Here is a 21,372-nt window from a genome sequence, read left to right as displayed (position 1 = left end):
GAAAGGAAGAACCTCATACCACGCACCGGCGGGTAATCAACACGATCGCTGGAGGCTTCGCCGGGGGCGGATCGACCTCATCGGCTCAGAAGAGACACCTGCGAGCCGTCAGATCGGTTAACATTGTTGAGCAGTGATCCACTCGGTGGCTACCCACTATTACGTTCACTGATGAGGACTTTCAAGGCATCGATCCAATTCAAGATGATCCTATGGTCATCAGTGTTGAAATACGTAATTGTATTGTGAGAAAAACGCTCATAGATCAAGGTAGTTCGGCCGATATTTTATATTGGAACACGTTCAAGCAGCTTGGCATCTCTGAAGAAGAGTTGACACCATACACCGAACCATTGGTTGGCTTTGCAGGTGAAAGAGTCAACACCAAGGGATTTATCAAACTCTCTACCCGTTTTTGTGTTGATGAGAAACAGCACAGAGACATCCAGGTGAAGTATATCGTGGTCCATGCCAACACATCTTACAACATTTTGCTAGGACGACCATCATTGAATACCTTGGGGGCAATAGTGTCAACACCTCATTTGGCTATGAAGTTCCCATCGGATAAAGGAAACATTCTAACAATACATGCCGATCAGAAGGCAGCTCGGGAATGTTACTATGCGAGCTTACGTGTGCAACCTATTCAAGAGAAACAAGCAAAACCAAGCAGAGTCCATGCGGTCACTCCCTCCTCGGATTTGGCTTCGCAATACGACCTTGACCCCAGGATGAACGGGGATAGGGCCGAACCGATAGAAGAAAAGGTCCCGATACAAATCGGATCACAGTCGTCCCAAATCACCTACATCGGGGTCGGTCTGTCGGATGATGAAAAGCAAGAACTGAGCAAGGTAATTGTGTCAAACAAAGATATGTTTGCATGGACACCGTCAGACATGCCAGGTATCGACCCAAACTTTATGTGTCATAGGTTGTCTATCTGCCCGACGGCAAAACCAATTGCTCAACGGAAGAGAAAGATGGGAACAGAGAGAAAAATTGCCGTTGAATCGGAAGTGGCTAAGCTCTTGCAAGCATGCTTCATTCGGGAAATCCACTATACCACTTGGCTAGCAAATGTCGTTATGGTCAAGAAACCCAATGGCAGGTGGCGAATGTGTACAGACTACACCAATCTCAACAAGGCTTGTCCTAAGGATGCCTACCCACTACCCAACATCGACCGGCTGGTTGATGGAGCGGCAGGGCATCGGTTGTTGACTTTCTTGGATGCTTACTCGGGCTATAATCAAATTCGCATGCACCCGCATGATGAAGATAAAACAGCTTTTATCACCGACTCGGCGAATTACTGCTATCGCGTAATGCCGTTCGGTCTAAAGAATGCAGGGGCGACATACCAACGACTTATGGACAAAGTTTTCAAGAATCAGATCGGCAAAAACCTCGAAGTTTATGTCGATGATATGGTCGTCAAGTCGGACGACCTTCGCACTCACAAAAATGACCTTGCCGAAGTATTCACACAACTCCGAAAGCATAATATGCGGCTGAATCCTGAAAAATGTATCTTTGGTATAGTTGGAGGAAAGTTTCTCGGATTCATGTTATCTGCCAGAGGTATTGAAGCCAATCCTGATAAGTGTCAGTCGGTGATTGGCATGCGAAGCCCACAGAATATCAAAGAAGTCCAAGTGTTGTCCGGGCGTCTCACCTCTCTTTCTCGGTTCCTCCCTTGTCTCGCAGAGACAGCAAAACCTATCATTGGATTATTGAAGAAAGTCAAGAAGTTTGTCTGGACGAAAGAGTGTGAAGAGTCTTTTACCTCCTTCAAACAACGCCCCGGCACACCTCCAGTTCTCTCAAAGCCCGATCCAAAACTAGATATGATAGTGTATTTGTGCGTCTCTAACGAGGCAATCAGCGCGGTCCTAGTACAAGAAACAGATTCCCAAAAACCAATTTATTTTGTGAGCCGAATGCTACAAGATGCCGAAAGAAGGTACCAGCTACTCGAGAAAATGGCACTTAGCTTGGTCCACACAGCACGACGCCTTCGGCAGTATTTTCACAGCCACAAGGTTATCGTCCGAACCGATTGTCCAATTGCCAAAGTTCTACGCAAACCCGAGTTAGCAGGACGAATGATGGCTTGGTCCGTGGAATTGTCTGAATTCGACATAGCGTTTGAACCAAGAGGACCAATCAAATCCCAGTGCTTGGTGGATTTCGTTAATGAGTTACAACCGATGGGTCATTTCGAAAACGATCAGTGGATACTTCGGGTCGACGGGTCATCTAACAGCCAAGGTAGTGGAGCTGGAATAATTCTTGAAGGACCAACAGGCATGGCACTAGAGCAATCTCTCCGTTTCGCTTTCAAAGCCTCAAACAATCAAGCCGAATACGAGGCGTTATTGGCGGGATTGAGGTTGGCTCGAGAGGTTGGAGTTCGGAATTTGCTATGTTGGACTGATTCAAAGGTTGTCTCGGAACAGGTCAACGAGAATTTTCAGGTTAAGGACGCCCAGCTATTGAAGTATTTTCATGCTTTTCAAAACATGTGCCAACATTTCGACCAAGTAGCAGTGAAGCACACTCCCCGCGAAAACAATGACAGAGCAGATCAATTAGCTAGACTGGCGACAAGCCATCGGAAACCGGGACAGCTTCGAACCACCCTCCACTTGGAACTCTCAACTCCAAGTACTGAGATAGCAGAATGCTTCGCACTCTCGGAGCAATCGGCAACATGGATGACCGACATACTACGGTTCATCACCGATGGTGTCCAACCGACATGCCCTTCGGCAGCCAGAAAGTTAAGAGCTCAAGCTGCGAGATATTCTGTTATAGGAGGGCAACTCTTTCGAAGGGGCTTCTCGTCTCCTTTACTCAAGTGTTTAAATGATGAAGAGGCCAATTATGTGCTGCGAGAAGTGCATGAGGGAATCTGCGGTTCTCACTCAGGAGGAAGAACATTGGCAATGAAAGTTCTTCGGGCCGGCTATTATTGGCCGACACTCAAATCCGATTGCATGGAATTCGTCAAGAAATGCATCCAGTGCCAAAAGCACGGCAATTTGATACATGCATCAGCTGAGCAACTACACAGCATCGCTTCCCCATGGCCGTTCGCCATATGGGGCATGGATATATTAGGACCATTTCCAATCGCTAGAGGCCAATGCAAGTTTCTGCTTGTCGCGGTAGATTATTTTACCAAGTGGATTGAGGCTGAACCTCTCGCAACAATCACGGCAAACAACGTGCAGAAGTTCCTTTGGAAAAGCGTTGTCACACGGTTCGGCATTCCTTATGCCATTATCACTGACAATGGACTTCAATTCGTAGATCAAAAATTCAACAAGTTTCTTCAAGACTTGGGGATCAGACATAGATTCACGTCGGTTGAGCATCCACAGTCGAACGACCAGGCCGAGGCAGCTAACAAAGTTATCTTATCGGAACTAAAGAAGCGCTTGGGAACAGCCAAGGGTACATGGGCCGAAGAGCTTCCAGAAATTTTGTGGGCGTATCGCTGCACCCCTCAATCCACAACGAAAGAAACACCCTTCCGATTAACCTATGGTACCGACGCAATGATTCCCGTCGAAGTCGGCGAACCCTCCTTCCGCCGAACACACTTCAGTGAAAACTCCAACGCAACATCCTTACAGGCGGAGCTCGACTTAGTGGACGAAGTGCGTACTCAAGCTCAGATAGTAGCAGAAGCATGCAAGCAGCGAATGTCTCGAAGATTCAATTCCAATCTCACCAAGAGAAGCTTCAAGGAGGGAGACCTAGTCTGGAGAGTTCTTGGACCAGCACGACGTAATCCGCAAGAAGGCAAGTTGGCACCTAATTGGGACGGCCCGTTTCGGGTTCGGCACAACCTCCATAATGGTGCATACAAACTGGAAGAGCTTTCAGGCAAGGTCATCCCAAGGACATGGAACGCATCGCACTTGAAGACATACTATAGTTAGTGATAGTCTTTGTAACATCACAGCAATGTAATCAAAACGTGTACTCTTTTCCTTGATCGGTCTTTTCTCCCCTTATAAAAAAGTGAAAAGGGGTTTTGGCCGACAAGGTTTTTAATGAGGCACGCATCAGTGAAATACAATCCATTTCATGATCATTCTTACTATCCTACTTTGTTAAAAATCGTTAAAGGTTTCCCTCCCGAGTTAGTCAACTCGGCCAAGGACGCACCTTCGAAAAATCGTTAAAGGTTTCCCTCCCGAGTTAGTCAACTCGGCCAAGGACGCACCTTCGAAAAATAGTTAAAGGTTTTCCTCCCGAGTTAGTCAGCTCGGCCAAGGACGCACCTTCAAAAAATAGTTAAAGGTTTCCCTCCCGAGTTAGTCAACTCGGCCAAGGACGCACCTTCAAAAAATAGTTAAAGGTTTCCCTCTCGAGTTAGTCAACTCGGCCAAGGACGTACCTTCAAAACATAGTTAAAGGTTTCCCTCCCGAGTTAGTCAACTCGGCCAAGGACGCACCTTCAAAAAATATTTAAAGGTTTCCCTCCCGAGTTAGTCAACTCGGCCAAGGACGTACCTTCAAAAAATAGTTAAAGGTTTCACTCCCGAGTTAGTCAACTCGGCCAAGGACGCACCTTCAAAAAATATTTAAAGGTTTCCCTCCCGAGTTAGTCAACTCGGCCAAGGACGTACCTTCAAAAAATAGTTAAAAGTTTCCCTCCTGAGATAGTCAACTCGACCAAGGACGCAAATTTCCGAATGACCCCCATTCGGTTTTGCTTGAAAAGCAAAGCATTTCCGAATGACCCCCATTCGGTTTTGCTAGGAAAGCAAAGCATTTCCGAATGACCTCCATTCGGTTTTGCTTGAAAAGCAAAATTTCCGAATGACCCCCATTCGGTTTTGCTTGAAAAGCAAAGCATTTCCGAATGACCTCCATTCGGTTTTGCTTGAAAAGCAAAGCATTTCCGAATGACCCCCATTCGGTTTTGCTAGGAAAGCAAAGCATTTCCGAAGGACCTCCATTCGGTTTTGCTTGAAAAGCAAAATTTCCGAATGACCCCCATTCGGTTTTGCTTGAAAAGCAAAGCATTTCCGAATGACCTCCATTCGTTTTTGCTTGAAAAGCAAAGCATTTCCGAATGACCCCCATTCGGTTTTGCTTGAAAAGCAAACCATTTCCGAATGACCCCCATTCGGTTTTGCTTGAAAAGCAAGCATTTCCGAATGAACCCCATTCGGTTTTGCTTGAAAAGCAAGCATTTCCGAATGACCCCCATTCAGTTTTGCTAGAAAAGCAAAGCATTTCCGAATGACCCCCATTCGGTTTTGCTTCAAAAGCAAGCATTTCCGAATGACCCCCATTCGGTTTTGACGTTAGGCACTACCAAGCATAATAGTTTCGCTTAATTATTTCTTGTTAGCAGCAGATACGCGAAGTTAGCAATCATAAGGACGATCCAAATCACCATTCATTCAACAATACGATTCGAACAAAAAAGCATCATTTCATTGACATAATGGAGGCTCTACCGGCCCCTTGTCTACATTCGTACTTAAACCTATGCAAACACCTAAGTAGAATCTATACAACAACAACCTAAACCTATTCATCAGGATTAACTTGGTTATCTTGCATGTCTGCCTCGGGGTCATCATGTTCGGTAACAGGATTATCATCTTCTTCACCCTCCTCCTCGGTTGACGCACGAGAATCCTCCTCAACTCGGGGGTTGGCACTCGGTTCTGCGTCGTCAGGACCCGCTCCCTCGGGCATCTCCGCAAACGGCATGTATGACCCTTGGTAAAAATCGCATGCCATGTCAAATTCGAAGTCCTCCAGAAATTGACCGAAGTGCTTCGCCTGCCGAACGGCATGTTTAAACCCAGCTTCGTGCTGAGCAACAATTTTCTCCTTGGCCTTCTCCTTCAGCTGGTCATACTCAGATCGTGCCTCCTCCAGTCGGCGACGTTCTTCGTTAGCGGCTTTCTGAAGCTCCAAACGAAGCGTATCGTTGTCGCGCCTAACCAGGTCCAATTCGGCAGCTAGATCTCGGTTCCTGGCTGTCACCTGTTCGTTCACAGAAACAGCCTCGGCAACGACCCTCTCGGACGCGGCAAGACTTTGTTTCAGAGTCACCAACTCGTTGGTCGGCTCCATTGCTAGATGGTGAGCCAAGGCTAATGCGCGTGTTTGCAGTTCACAAAAATGTTTCCACTTGGTTTTAGCATCAAAACCAGCCAAAAAATCCTGCCCGAAAGGTGACACAGCATCGGACCGAACCAGAAAATCAGCTGTTACATTATCGTCCCAGAAACCCCGAGACATTAATTGAGGCGGCACGACAATGATAGTCCGATTGGGCGAGGCTTCAGCCGTTGCCTTAGCTTTCTTGGAATTGTCCTGTCGCTCTTCAGAACCTTTCCTCTTCGAGCGTTCCCGGTCGGCACCCTTCCCTTTTTTTCCCTTCTTTTTCTTGCGTTCGGGAAGTGGAGGCACTCGGTCATCCCGGTTTGGCTGAGGGGTGGCTGCAACAGTAGATGTCCCTACTCCCCCAGCCTGTTTCACCTGTTTCACTCGTGCAGCAAGCAAGCTCCGAATGTCCAACTCGTCGGCACCACTAGCAACCATGATTCCTGCAAAGAATCCAAGTAAACATCAATAGGAATTAAATTTACAGGCAGGATGGGACAGATCACGTACCTATCAGGTCGTTCCACCATCGTGGAGACTCAACTATGTTAATTAAAGACCTAATCGGCAGACACCGAGGAAGCCGAAGTAACAACTTCAAATCCTTCTTCTCTTCGGCCGACAGCATGCTCTTCGGTACCACATCGTAAGGCCGAGGGGCGCGAGTCCAGTACAATGGAAATAAACTCCCATTCTCGTCAAAAAAGAAGCGACGTCCGTTCGGCCGGATAGTGACTCGGAAAAAGCCAGCCTTGAAGTTCTTGTAGGAGGACGTGAAACTATCCAACAGTAGGTGAGTGCTCACTCGGCTTAAAGAGAGCCACTTGGCCAATATAGTGGGTCTCGAGGAGTAAAAGTACAGAAAAAGAAGGGGAGAGAGCTTAATATTAAGACACCTACACAAATGCTTGAACCCTTGCAGTTGTGCCCAGCTGTTCGGATGCAATTGAGTCAGCGCAACATTTAACACCCTCAATACCCCCATAGTAAACTCGTCAAACGGCAGTTTCACCTTAAGATCCCGAACCAGACAGTCGTACATGTAGAACGACTCCATTCTAGCGCCACTCTAATCCAAGCAAACCATATCGGGGTCCAGGAAAGCATCGTTTCGGCATGACCGAACCCCAATCGGGTACGGCTCCTCCTTGGTATCAAATGTTAAGCAGCTCGTATAATCCAATAGATTCGTGATCATGCTAGAGTCGCGGTAGCGCGAGAAATAAGAAGTTACTTCTCCATTCACCCACTCGTACCCAGGCACATCGGATGGACCATATCGCTGGCGATTTGACACTCGTCTGGTCTCCTCTTGAACCCTTGAACTCCCACTGGTAGAAGCCTCCCCTGAAGGCGAAGTACTCCCATCCGGCCCTTCGGAACGAATGGGAGATTCAATTAAACTTGAATTGCTCGGGTTACTGGACGAAGACCCCTCGGACGACGATGGCCGAGAACTGCTAGCCGAAGAGTGTGCAGAAGAAGTGTTAGCCATATCAATAAAAACTTACCAATTTTCCTCAAGAATCGCACTGGTTCGGCGCGTCGGTCTCGAAAATCTGCAGTCCCCTAGTTCGGCGGAAAACGATAGGCGTGGGAGGCCCTACCACTCACCTATATATATAGCAAGACAAAAGGGCGGGAAAATTCAAAATGTAACCGTCAGATCATCAAGATCCAACGCTGGAGATCGTCCCAACGCTGGAGATCGTCCCAACCCTTTGACTTCCCACAACTTCATTTGGATTCAATACCCTTACGAAAAGGTACCCTCTCCGCAAGGCTAGGGGGCAAGTGTACCGGTAAGACCATTCGGACACTTGGTTCGGCCATTCGGCCGCCTCATGACCAACGCCTGTTCAGCACCTAAAACGGCCGAATCAGGTTGCCGATTGTCATTCGGCCACTAGGAGATCCATAAGACTTAGACTTACCCTAATAAGAGGAAGAAATTAACTCATAATCAGGGATTAAGGACTAACCACATCAACAAGACAATTAGAGGCGTATTACCTAATCTGGTAATCCTGTTGCAGGGCCCATGGGAATCCGGGCCCATAAATGTCAGTATAAATAGCGCGTGTCACGAGGTAAAGTCACTGTTCATTAATTACTCTAGATATTCGTGCTTGTCCTGAGTTGAGCGTCGGAGTGCCTTTTGCAGGTACCTGACCCCTCCTCATATCGGATCGGAGCGCTCGTTCGGCCATCCCCAGACTACGAGAAGATTACTGGTGTACCCCTCAGACAGGTACAAAAATATACCTCTACACAAGAAGCCGACAAGAGATACCTATTAAAGGTTTTCAAAAGGCGGACGAGTAGCCCCAAAGAACTGTTGCCTACCATTTGAGTAGTGAGTTGATGCTTATAACAAATAAAACAAATGTTGATGGTGGTGTAATAGGGTCATTCAAAGTCGGCACTCGGCACATTTGCATTCTCAAAAAAAATTTTATCAAAGAAGGGCCTAAAGGCCAAACAACAAAACAAAACTACCAAGAAAACATAGTAGTTGATGCATCATCTATCAAAGACAAAAATATGAAATCTGGAATATTGTAAGAGATTCTACTGCTTGAGACTAAAGATATCCCATGACTTGCAAGGGCATTTGCTGACTCATTAATCTCCTTGAAAATGTGAACACACCTTGTGTTTTCAAGAGTGTTTATCATGTCTCTGATCTGCCTAACCAAGGAAGAACAAGGGTTATGATTGTGAACTCCTCCATTAACCATTATGATTGTTTTGTCATGGAATCACTTTCGACACAAACACTAGTAAAACCTCTACTATAACAGCTAACTTTATACCATGAAATATTTCCCAAAGCTCAGCTTTGACTATAGAGCATCTTCCCAATTTGCAAGCAATGGCTGATATGAAATGACCATTTTGGTCTCTGATGATACTTCCAATTGCCGCTTCACCCAAATGATGATCAAAATCATGTGACAGATAATTTTAACAAATCCATTCTCAGGAAGGAGTCCAAGAGAACATTTGTCAATATTGAGGATTGACATTTAAAGGGGTTGTCGTCCCAACATCCTTATGCATTTGGAGCACAGACTTTGTTTGGTGGCATACCCGCTTGTATAAGGTATAATTGAAATCCCAAGCGTGAGAGAACACTTCATTTCTTCTTTTCCAAATGGTGTGAATGGAAAATCCAAAAATAATTGACCAACCAATACCTCATGGTTTATGTTTTCGCAGTTTGGTTGGAGCCATTCATGGAGATCACAATCCCAAAATTTGAAACAGAATGCCTAAGTCTAGATTAGGGTAACATATCCGAAAATGTTTGGAGTGTATGCAGTCCCTGAGAGTGTGAATAATTGTTTCCTCATATTGTTGACAATTCGGGCACATACCATCAAAGGAGATGTTGCGATGGTTTTTCTTTTTTTTTTTTGAAACAGCAAATAAAATATATTAATGTTTGAACACTAGGGGTGCCACCCATATTCACAAGAGAGTTTTGGTTTATCAAAATAATATGTTCCTACTTCCCTATTCTTGATGAGTACGTTTTACATATAATCTCATGGGTGTAGAAAAATAATTGAACTTCCTCGCACACTCTCACTCTTTTACATGTAAGTCTATAGACAAGTTTCTGGATTGACAATTTACTGCTGATAACTATATTGGAATGAGCTGTCCATTGATAACATAGCCAAAAAAAATAAATTATGTCTTGATATGTCTTTTCCTTTAAAGTTGATTTATAGGAAGATCATTATGGGCTAATTTCCAAATAAAACATTTTATCCCTTCGAGTCCTTGCCAAGTTCAAATTGTTTAGAATAAGGCTTGATTTATGATAACTTCATTTGTGGCTTTTGACCGATAACCATATGCAACATTGAAATTTCCATCCATAGAATGCTTCCAAATTAGAGAATCCTGTATATTTTGTACACTCGGTGGGACCATAGCACTAATGATTTGGATAATGTTTCTTGGTAGCATTTGATGAAGGAAGCTAAAATCCCAAGATCCATTTGGTGAAATAACTTCAACAATTTTTAGAGAATAATCTGAATTAAGTAGAGGTTTCAAAGCCAAATCTGAGTGTCCTACACAGGGAACCCAATCATCTACCCAAAAATTAATGTCATGCCCCTCAACTGCCAAAGGATTGACTTGTAGAAACTATCCCAAATGGATAATATCCCTCTCCAGCAATTTGAATCATTGGCCGAAAATTTCATACATGGCATGATATCATTTCCACACTTGTATTTTCCTCTAATAATCTTGACCCGCAATTTATCTCTACTTGAGCATAATTGCCAAGCCAATTTCTTCAAAAAAAAAAAAAGAAAGAAAGAAAGAAAAAGCATCATTTACTTTTCTCAATACTTCTAACTCCTAGACCACCACTGTCTTTTGGTTTACAAATAGAATCCCAAGAAATAGTATGCAATTTTCTAGAGCCCTCCTGAGCGCCCCAAAGAAAACCTCCGCTAATTAGAAGCATTCTCACAATAGTGCTTAATAAAACTTGAATTTATGGGCTGCCGGATCCTGGAAAATGGTTGAAGAGGAATATGGACTCCATGAGCTTAGTAGAGGGCAATAATGAGAGCTAGAAAACCCAAAGGTTTAGCTGCTGTTGATTTTTTTCTTGGAGCATCTGGTGAAGATCTTAGAAGTCTTGGTCGATTACGGGATACTGGTGACATTTGCATAGTATTAGAAAATGTCACGGTAACAGTATAAATATATGACATTCTTTAAATTCTTTTACTTTTTATCAATGCAAATAAATCGTTTAATGTTTAACTTTTTCTTCTACTTTCGTGTAGGGAACAAGGGCCATTAGAAGCATAATGACAAACTTGTCAACAATTAGGAAGCTGAAGTTAAGCCTTCACATATTTCCTCACATATTTGCTAAGATGAGCAAACTAAAAATTTTGGATTTTCATGGTAATTATGATCAAGATTGTTTGTATCTTCTTCCACAAGGACTTCAATATTTATCAAGTGATATAAGATATCTTCATTGTTATATTGAACCTGTCATGTAGCAAAGTGGAAAAACTTTAGGATGGATTGCAGGTAAATTAAAGAAACATGTATTTCTGTTAAAATTTTCTCATAGTTCAAGGAATTAATAATTAGCTTTTAAAGCTCGTATGTGATATCATCATATTGTTCTATTTTATTACAGAATTTGGTGAATTTAGAAGTTAAACTCTATGGTTGCAAATTCCGGAAGGAGCTACCTGCAGACTTTACAAGGCCACAAATCTTGAAGTACTGGATATCAGTTGTTGCTCTTCCCTTACAATTTAAGCTCCCTCCATTATCTTAACCTTTGTGATAAGTGCTCAAATTGCATATTTTTATGCTTAATTTGGCACTCTTTTTGGGAGAGATGTAAGTAATTTTGGTTGTATTTGACCCTCCAAATAGATGAACTAAGATTAATCTAAGGAGTTACAAGAGTGTAGTTTCTTTGGCTGAAATATTTCCTTTTTGTGTAGGTTTTGATGAAGTTGGAAATCCAAGGCTATAGCCCCAAAGCCAAAGCTGCAGCCATGAATCCTGAACCAAAAAGAAGTGTTCCAGAGAGTTAAGGCTATAGCTCCAAAGCCAAAGCTGCACTCGAAACAAAGAGATATTCCAGAGAGTTGAAGCTTTAGCCATGAAACCAGAGCTCCAGCCTTGGAACATTTTGGGCAATCCAGAAATTCAGAGCTACAGCCACCAATCCAGAGCTGCAGCCTTGGGTTAAAAATCCCAACTTTCCCTTGGACAGAACCTATTTTAGGGCACGAAAGGAAGGAAAAAGGGGGACCGAACAGAAACAGAAAAACGAAAAGAAAAATAGAGAGAAAGAGCACCCAGGAGAAAAGGAGAGCTTGAAGATTAGATTTGAAGATTGGCTTGCTTGGGAACGAGGACCCATCTTCATTTCTTCTCTTCTATGGTGTAATCTCATCTTTTTATTTGCTATGGCCCTCACCATGAGTGGCTAGTTTCTCTTGGGTTGGATTCAATGTAACTACTAACTCTATTTCTTCTTAGATCTATATGATATTCAGCTCTATTACTTGTGTTTGATTCTTCTCTTAATGCTTAATTCGGTTTGATCACCCATTTTATGATTTTAGGTTTTTGAACTTTGTTGGGAAACATTTTCAAAACCCGAACTGAATCATTCACCTAATAATCTCTTGTTCTAGGAATAGACTTGATTTTATTAGCCATTTTGGTTCAAGTTATTGTCTTAATGCAAGGTGTTAATCTTAAATCATAGAGGAATCATGTTTAGGGTTAACCACCTTAGGGCTCAATTTTGAGGAATCTGGCTGAGCTAATTATTGAACATGGAAGTGATAGAAGTGGAATCATATTTATCTGATGAAGATTAAAAGAATTAGAAAGTACATTTGAATCCAATCTCTTTCTCATATAAGGTTTTCTGTTACATTCATTCTGTTATTTTAATTGCTCTAATTTAAACTTAAATCAATATTTCATTCATGTTCTCTGTAAACAAGAAAGGAAATTACTAGTATCCCCAAATCCATGAGGACGATATCAAATTACTACAACGAAGCTTGGTCTGCTTGCCAAGAGTGAAAAATCCTTCACCAAGTTTCTGGCGCCGTTGCCGGGGATTTGGCACGGATATTTAGCAATTTCCAATTCTTGTGATTTTGTGAATAGTTATTTTGTAAATATTTATATTATATATACAATTGTCTTGTTTCTTGGACTCACGCATCTGTGCAGACTTCTTGTACTTGTATGCGAGGGAAAACTCCAGTCGAAGAATTACACTTTGATCCTGAAATTGAGAGAACGGCAAGGAGAAACAATAGTAGGACAAGGAAACTTAGACAGTTGGAAAGACTCCAGGAGCAACAACAGGAATTCTTTGTTCCATCTTCATCAACTTCTTCCAATCAACCGTTCCCTGAAATAGAAATGGCTGAAGAAGGAGAAGGCACTCACAATGGTGGACCTAGACCACATAGGCCTCCTAGAAGGACTTTGGGAGATTATGCTCAACAACAAGGTCCAAGGCACTTCTCTAGTATTGTAGCTCCAAACACTTCTAGAGCCATGGAAATGAAACCCGCTTTTCTCAGCTTGGTTAGCTCACAACAATTTGCTGGACTTGATCATGAAGATCCCTACTCACATCTTTCCAATTTTTATGAGCTTTGTGGTACAATGGGCATTCCTGAAGGTGATGAAGAAGCTGTGTACTTGAGATTGTTTCCATTTTCATTGACAGGAAAAGCTAAAATATGGCTACAATCTCATCCTAACCAAAGTTTAACAAGCTGGAGTGATGTGGAGAACAAGTTTGTGAATAGATTTTATCCTTCATCTAAGTACATCAAGGCCAAATCAGAAATCACTACTTTCAGGCAAGGTATGGATGAGCCATTTTGTGAAGCCTGGGAAAGATTCAAATCATTGCTCAAAAAATGTCCTAACCATGGGTTTGAAGATATAGCTCAACTCAATTTCTTTGTTAATGGAATCAAACCTGAGGTGAAGATGTTATTAGACGCAGCAGCTGGTGGTACTATGATGTCTGTAGGCCCAGAGGAAGCTACTCAGATCATAGAGTCCTTGGCTTCTTCTGATCATCAAGCAGAACATGGTAGACATCAGTCTCACAAAAGAGGAATTATGGATCTGAGCACAAATGATGCAATCTTAGCTCAAAACAAGTTGCTATCTCAACAAATTGAAGCCCTGACTAAGCAAATGGCCAAGATACCACAACAACTTCATGCTATTAATTCCCCTCCAATGCAGCCAAACCCTCCTCTTAGATGTGATTTTTATGGGGGAGAGCACCCAAATGGTTATTGTGCAGCAAATTCTAATGAAGAAGAAGTCAATTATTTGGGTAACCAACCAAAAGGAGGTAACTTTAATTCCCAAAATTTCAATACTAACAATTATATGCAGGGAAACCAAGGTTGGAGAAACAATGCTAATAGCAACCAAGGTTATGGGTGGAGGAATGAAGCTGGACCATCCAATAGGCCACCACAACAACCACAACAACAACAACCTGTGTATCCCTCTATGCATGAAAGAATCAGTAAATTGGAGGAGACTCTAAACCAATTCATGCAGGTGTCCATGAACAATCAGAAAAATACAGAGGCTTCCATTAAAAATTTAGAGGTTCAGGTTGGACAGCTAGCTAAGCAATTAGCTGACATGTCTAAAGGCCCATTTTCAGCCAACACCAAGACCAACCCCAAGGAGTATTCCCAAGCCATAACAACAAGAAGTGGGAAGGTGGTAGGTAGTGATGTTGGGGTGAGTGAAAAAAATGAGAGAGTGGAAGAAGAAGAAAATGATCAGTTGAGGGAGGTTGAGAAAAAGAATGAGAAGGAAGATGAAGAAAGCAATAAAGATGAGAATGTAAATAAAAAGGAGGAGAGTGAAAAAGAAAGTGAAAAAGAAAAAGAACAAGAAAAAAATGGAGTAGAGAAAGAAAAGAATAAGAAGAAGGGAAAGGAGGTAATTTCTACGGTTCCTATCAAAGACCTACCTTACCCTCATGCCCCATCTAAGAAAGAGAAAGAAAGACAATTTGCAAGGTTTCTGGACATCATCAAGAAGCTCCAGATAAATATTCCCTTCACTGAAGCCATGGAACAAATGCCTACTTATGCTCGGTTCATGAAGGATCTCTTGACTAAGAAGAGAAAAATTCTTGAAGAAGAAACTGTGGAGCTTGAGGCTGGGTGTAGTGCCATCATTCAAAAATCTTTGCCTCAGAAATCCAGAGATCCGGGTAGTTTTACTCTCCCAGTTTCTATTGGAAATCTTTCAGTAGATAAGGCACTATTAGATCTTGGAGCTAGTATCAATTTAATGCCATTATCTATGCTGAAGAAGATTGGAGATGTGGAGGTACGACCCACAGGATGACCTTGCAATTGGCAGATAGATCAGTGAAGTTTCCACATGGTATAGTAGAAGATATGATTGTGAAAGTGGACAAGTTTATGTTTCCAGTGGATTTTGTAGTCATGGATATGGAAGAAGATACAGAGGTTCCTTTGATATTGGGCAGACCCTTTATGAAAACAACTAGAGTTATCATTGACATGGATGATGGAAAGTTGAAGGTTAGGGTCCAAGATGAGGAAGTGAGTTTCAACGTATTTGAAGAAATGAAGTTTCCAAAAGCCAACAAAGATTGCTTTAGAATTGATGTATTAGATGATGTGTACTTGGAAACTCAAAATGATTTCAAGAGTTCATCGCCATTAGAGAAGACTTTGCTTATCTCTAATGAAGAATTGGATAAGGTCATTGGTAAAGCTTGTCACTTGCCTGTGAATTTGGAGCACAAGGCATTTTGGGCCTTGAAAGCCTTGAATTTTGATATGAAGGCAGCTGGTAAAAAGAGAAAAATTCAATTGCATGAACTAGAAGAAATGAGGTTGCAAGCTTATGAGTCTTGTAGATCTTACAAGCACAAAGCTAAGCTATACCATGACAAGAAAATTCTAAACAGGAACTTCCAACCTGGCCAACAAGTATTGTTGTTCAATACCAGGTTGAAAATTTTCCCTAGGAAACTCAAATCTAAGTGGTCAGGCCCATTTGTAATTAAATCTGTCAAACCATATGGAACAATTGAACTTGAGGAACCTACCACTGGAAGAACATGGACAGTGAATGGTCAAAGACTTAAACCTTACTTGGGTGGTGAAGTTGAGAGGCTTACTACCATTGCACATCTTTAAGAGATTTGATCATGAACAAATGTCAAGCTAAAGACATTAAATTAGCATGTTTAGCATGTTTGCATAATTAGTTATAGATTTAATTTTTGCATGTTTGTGTTTTGCTAAGTTCATATCTTGGTTACTGCTTGTTGTGTTATTTTGGCTTCATGAGTAAATGGTATGATGCTATTAATGTATGTTTGAATATGTGGTATCCATGTTTCATTGCATGTTTTATGTTATATAGTGCCATGTTAGTTGCACTTGTTAATTGTGTGATTGTTTTGTTAATTGGGAGTTCATTATAGTTGTTAAAAATGTGGGGGGTGAAGGAATAAGTTTTAGAGAGATTGAGAGTCATAAAGGAGTGAAAAGGAAGCAAAAAATTTTGTGGTTGAAGTCTCAAAGCTGCAGCTCTCATTCACGGCTATAGCGGATTTAGCAGAAAAACTTGGAAAAAAATTTCTGATACGAGGGCTCAAGGCCCAGGTTCCAAGGCTCAAGCCTTCACTCTCTGTCTCACATCCAGGGGTCCAGAGCTGCAGCCCCACCCAAGGCTGCAGCCTCAACTCTCTGCCAAGCTCCACATGGGTTCTAAAAATAAAATAAAAAATTAAAAAAAAAACCCAATTTCAAAAACCCAATTTTTTAAAGTCACTTTAAGACCCTGTAGCCCACTTCAAAGCTACGAACTCCTTCTCTTCACTCTCTTTTTGTGCTCTCAACTTCTAAACCATCCCCACTCTCTTTTACTCCCACTTTCTTCTCTTGAGTCTCTCTTATTGGTAGGAGATTATTGAAATATTTCATAGTTCTCTTCTCCTCCAATTCACACTAAAAAAGAAAATTTTTCCATAGATTTTTCTCCTCTTGTGGGTTTACATGCGATTCTTTCAAATTTCTTCTTCCTCTTGAAGCACAATGTGATTTTTAAATTGCAATTTCTCGAAAGAACTCTTGAATTGTTAAAGTGAATGAAACACTTTGTTTGCTTAAAAAAATGCTTATTTAATGTGCATGCAAAGTGTTTGTGGAAATGTTTGCAAGAACACCATGTGAAAACTCCTTGTTATATATATATATATTTTTTTGGCACATTAATCTTTGATTTTTGACGTGCATATCATCCATATGGTTAATTGTGCTTGAAATAAACTGAAACAGGAGGTAGCCTCTATCCATGGCCTACTTTAGAAACCTTTGTTAACCAAATTTTATGGCCTGGGGACAGTCCTATTTTCTTAGGAGGGGGTGGAGTGCAACAACCAAGAGTTCATAGAGCACAACCTACTGATGAGCATGGACAGGAAGAAGAAGTTGAAAGAGATGAAGAAGCAGAAGAAGAAGAGAAAGGAGAAGAAGAGGAATCCGAGTCAGAGGATTTTTGAGACAGACTGTGGAGAAGAGTTCATTTTAATTTTTTGCAATTTTAAATTTTAGTATTTAAATATTGTGGTTTATCGTTAGCTTGTTTAGTTTAAACTATCTGTTTGTTTTGTGTTAATTAAGGTGCATGTTGTTGTTTTGACTTTTGGTGCTTAGGTCAAGTACTGGTGAACCTTTTGTGTTTTTTGTGGAAAGTCACTAGTTTGTGAATGATCACTGACTGTTGAAGCACTCAGTTCTTTTTGAAAGACAAGTTAGAGTAAAGTCTTGTATATAGTTAATATGATGACAACAGATGATAACAATTTTTTGGGAAATAGGTGGCAATTTTTGGGAATCATTAGATAATCATTCTTGGATAGTCAAGTTGTTTCAAATCAACAAGAAGAAAATTTTCATCTTTAAATTCACCCAAAAAAAAAGTGTTGTTAATACTCATCTTTTGGTTGCACTCTATCATTTATGCATGATCTTAGAATTCATGAGCATCTCTTTAACTTGACATGAAAGGTCAGTGGTTGGATTTATTGAGCCAAGCCGGTGAGTGAGAACACCCAATACATACACTTATATGTTTGAGAGTCACCATCATAGCATATGTGTTTGCATTGATTGATTCTTGAAATTGTTGCTCTTGTAAGAAATTTTGGAAAAGATCAAGGCATTATGTTGTTCATATTGAAAATCTGTTGAGCCTAGAACCAAACAGCTAACCTTCATTTGAGAAAAATCTTTGTTTGAAACCCATTTGAGCATTACCCTTTATTCAACCCTTATTGTGTGTTTGGATGAGGAATTTATATAGGGTAATTCATTTATTTGAAGAATTTCAAATTCCTTGAGGACAAATGCTTTGTTTGGATGAAGAATTTACAAAGAATTTGAAATTCAAGTATTTTTGAAATTCCTTAAAATAGTATAATTTCAAATTCTCTCAAAAGTAGGAGAATTTGAAATTCCTCATATTTATTTTTCTTATTTCACCTATATATTTTATCTTATCTTTTCATTCTTTTAATTATTGGATATGCAAAAATATTTTTAAAATTATTAAATATTATCTTATATTAATTTTTAAAATTATTAAATATTATCTAATATTAATTTTTAAAATTATTAAATATTTAAAAATGGATTAATATTTATTTTTATAAAATTTAATTTAAAAATTTCAACATATAAATATATTTTTAAAATCAATTTTACTATGATGGAATCAAATTATTATATTCAACTTAATAATTTAAAATTTAAGAAATTTGAATTGACTCATCCAAACAAAATATTTTAAGAATGATAGAAATTGAAATCAAAGTAATTCAAATACTAAGAATTTAAAATTCCTTGAATTTGTAAAATTCTTTATCCAAACACACTATTAAGCCTTTACCAACTGTAAATCCCTCACCCTGACCAAACCTTAGAGAGCATGATGAAAATGAATGTGGGTTAAGTTGGGGGGATGGAAAATTGTCAAGGTTGAAGAAAAAGAAAAGAAATACCATGTTGTGAAGTGTTAAAGTGAGAATTACCTCTCTAATATTATCATTGTATTGTACAAATCTATTCAAAATAGCTTCATAAAAAGTTCAAAAAAAAAAAAAACAAAAAAAAAAAAGAAGAAGAAGCTAAGTTAATGTACAAAAAGTCTCAAAAGAGGTGGGATTCTTGCAATGGAGTCAATAAATTATGAAGCTAAATATGGGAAAAGTGAAGGTAGAAATTGGGCTGAGAGATGTGGTTGGAGTTGAAAATTGAAGAGTGAACAAATTTTGAGTCTTGTTGCTTATGTTCATTGTGCTCTCTAGAGTTTGAACCTTGTTTAACCAGAAAAACCATATTTCTTTGTTAACTAAGCCCCCTTACAACCCTCAAAAGACCTTGTGATCCTTCATCTTCTTTTCCAGAGTGGCAATGGAGAGATGATATCAATGCTTATGTTCATAGAAATGATGTGTGTAGTTGAGAGAAACACTCACCCAAGGAGAGATACACCAGTGAGGAGTATATTCAATCACTGATTCATAGTGCTCAAGTTAGTGATTTGTTTTGTGAATTCTTTGATTAAGTATGCTTGAAAATGTGGGCACCTCATGTGAGTAGGAATTAATTTGGTGAAGGTGAATTGATTGATGATTTATTCTCTTGTTGATATAGAAGCAATTTGCAAATTGGAAAGTGTTGTCAGTTTGCAGTCACAGTGGAACCTTTGTTTGGGGACAAACAAATGAGTAAGTTGGGGGGAGTTGATAAGTGCTCAAATTGCATATTTTTATGCTTAATTTGGCACTCTTTTTGGGAGAGATGTAAGTAATTTTGGTTGTATTTGACCCTCCAAATAGATGAACTAAGATTAATCTAAGGAGTTACAAGAGTGTAGTTTCTTTGGCTGAAAATATTTCCTTTTTGTGTAGGTTTTGATGAAGTTGGAAATCCAAGGCTATAGCCCCAAAGCCAAAGCTGCAGCCATGAATCCTGAACCAAAAAGAAGTGTTCCAGAGAGTTAAGGCTATAGCTCCAGAGCCAAAGCTGCAGCCTCGAAACAAAGAGGTATTCCAGAGAGTTGAAGCTTTAGCCATGAAACCAGAGCTCCAACCTTGGAACATTTTGGGCAGTCCAGAAATTCAGAGCTACAGCCACCAATCCAGAGCTGCAGCCTTGGGTTAAAAATCCCAACTTCCCCTTGGACAGAACCTATTTTAGGGCACGAAAGGAAGGAAAAAGGGGGACCGAACAGAAACAGAAAAACAAAAAGAAAAATAGAGAGAAAGAGCACCCAGGAGAAAAGGAGAGCTTGAAGATTAGATTTGAAGATTGGCTTGCTTGGGAACGAGGATCCATCTTCATTTCTTCTCTTCTATGGTGTAATCTCATCTTTTTATTTGCTATGGCCCTCACCATGAGTGGCTAGTTTCTCTTGGGTTGGATTCAATGTAACTACTAACTCTATTTCTTCTTAGATCTATATGATATTCAGCTCTATTACTTGTGTTTGATTCTTCTCTTAATGCTTAATCCGGTTTGATCACCCATTTTATGATTTTAGGTTTTTGAACTTTGTTGGGAAACATTTTCAAAACCCGAACTGAATCATTCACCTAATAATCTCTTGTTCTAGGAATAGACTTGATTTTATTAGCCATTTTGGTTCAAGTTATTGTCTTAATGCAAGGTGTTAATCTTAAATCATAGAGGAATCATGTTTAGGGTTAACCACCTTAGGGCTCAATTTTGAGGAATCTGGCTGAGCTAATTATTGAACATGGAAGTGATAGAAATAGAATCATATTTATCTGATGAAGATTAAAAGAATTAGAAAGTACATTTGAATCCAATCTCTTTCTCATATAAGGTTTTCTGTTACATTCATTCTGTTATTTTAATTGCTCTAATTTAAACTTAAATCAATATTTCATTCATGTTCTTTGTAAACAAGAAAGGAAATTACTAGTATCCTCAAATCCCTGAGGACGATATCAAATTACTACAACAAAGCTTGGTCCGCTTGCCAAGAGTGAAAAATCCTTCACCACTTTGATACCGTAGAAACGTAGAGGAATTCTCAGTGACATCAGATGATATGATAGAACTAAATTTAGTAGGCATTTGCATCAATGCATTGCCTTCATCTTTTGGACGTCTAGAAATCCTAGTTTTAGGATCTAGTGAAATTGAAAGCATACCTTCATGCATTTTTTTTTTACTAGACTGCTATATCTAGACCTTAAGGTATTGCTCAACGCTTCAAACTCTACCAGAGCTTCCCCCATCCATTGAAACTACACTCGCTGAAAATTGCATATCACTGAATAGTATTGTTGGCTTCAACAACAGTTGAACAATTGAAAGAAAATAGGAGAAAGATAGAGTTTTAAAACTGCTTGTACTTAGATAAACATTCTGTTGGGTTGAATGTGCAAATCAACATAATGAAATTTGCATGTCAGCATTTCCCTGCACCAGAACTTGATTATGTTGAAGATTATGATGATTAATATGATAAATATGATTCTTATCAAGCAAAGTACGTGTATCAAGAAAGCATGATTCCAAAGTGGTTGGAGTATAAGACAACAAATGATTATAAGCATGTTTG

The 21,372-nt window shown here is 40.2% G+C and overlaps 1 protein-coding gene and 1 non-coding gene across 2 annotated transcripts; one reads left to right on the top strand and one right to left on the bottom strand.

Annotated features, from left to right (window-relative positions):
- The first annotated feature begins 12,924 nt into the window (after nucleotides 1-12,924).
- LOC145956021 (uncharacterized) lies at nucleotides 12,925-15,084 on the top strand. Its single transcript, XM_083071576.1, has 2 exons — nucleotides 12,925-14,571; nucleotides 14,725-15,084. The coding sequence occupies exons 1-2, from the start codon at nucleotides 12,925-12,927 to the stop codon at nucleotides 15,082-15,084; spliced, it is 2,007 nt and encodes a 668-aa protein (XP_082927702.1).
- On the bottom strand, nucleotides 13,526-13,631 carry LOC145956644 (small nucleolar RNA R71). Its single transcript, XR_014432883.1, has one exon. It is a non-coding gene; the product is annotated as a small nucleolar RNA R71 (small nucleolar RNA).
- Nucleotides 15,085-21,372: the final 6,288 nt, after the last annotated feature.

The sequence above is a fragment of the Cajanus cajan genome, chromosome 3 (genome assembly GCF_000230855.2).
Source record: "Cajanus cajan strain Asha chromosome 3, NIPB_CcT2T_4, whole genome shotgun sequence".
NCBI lineage: Eukaryota > Viridiplantae > Streptophyta > Magnoliopsida > Fabales > Fabaceae > Cajanus > Cajanus cajan.
This window is presented reverse-complemented; position numbering and strand designations above follow the sequence as displayed.

Excerpts from the sequence above, each read along its gene's own strand:
- LOC145956021 (XM_083071576.1), top strand. The coding sequence starts at position 12,925 with ATGCGAGGGAAAACTCCAGTCGAAGAATTACACTTTGATCCTGAAATT. Across the intron at positions 14,572-14,724 it reads AAAGCAATAAAGATGAGAAT|AAAGAGAAAGAAAGACAATT; the intron begins GTAAATAAAAAG and ends GCCCCATCTAAG.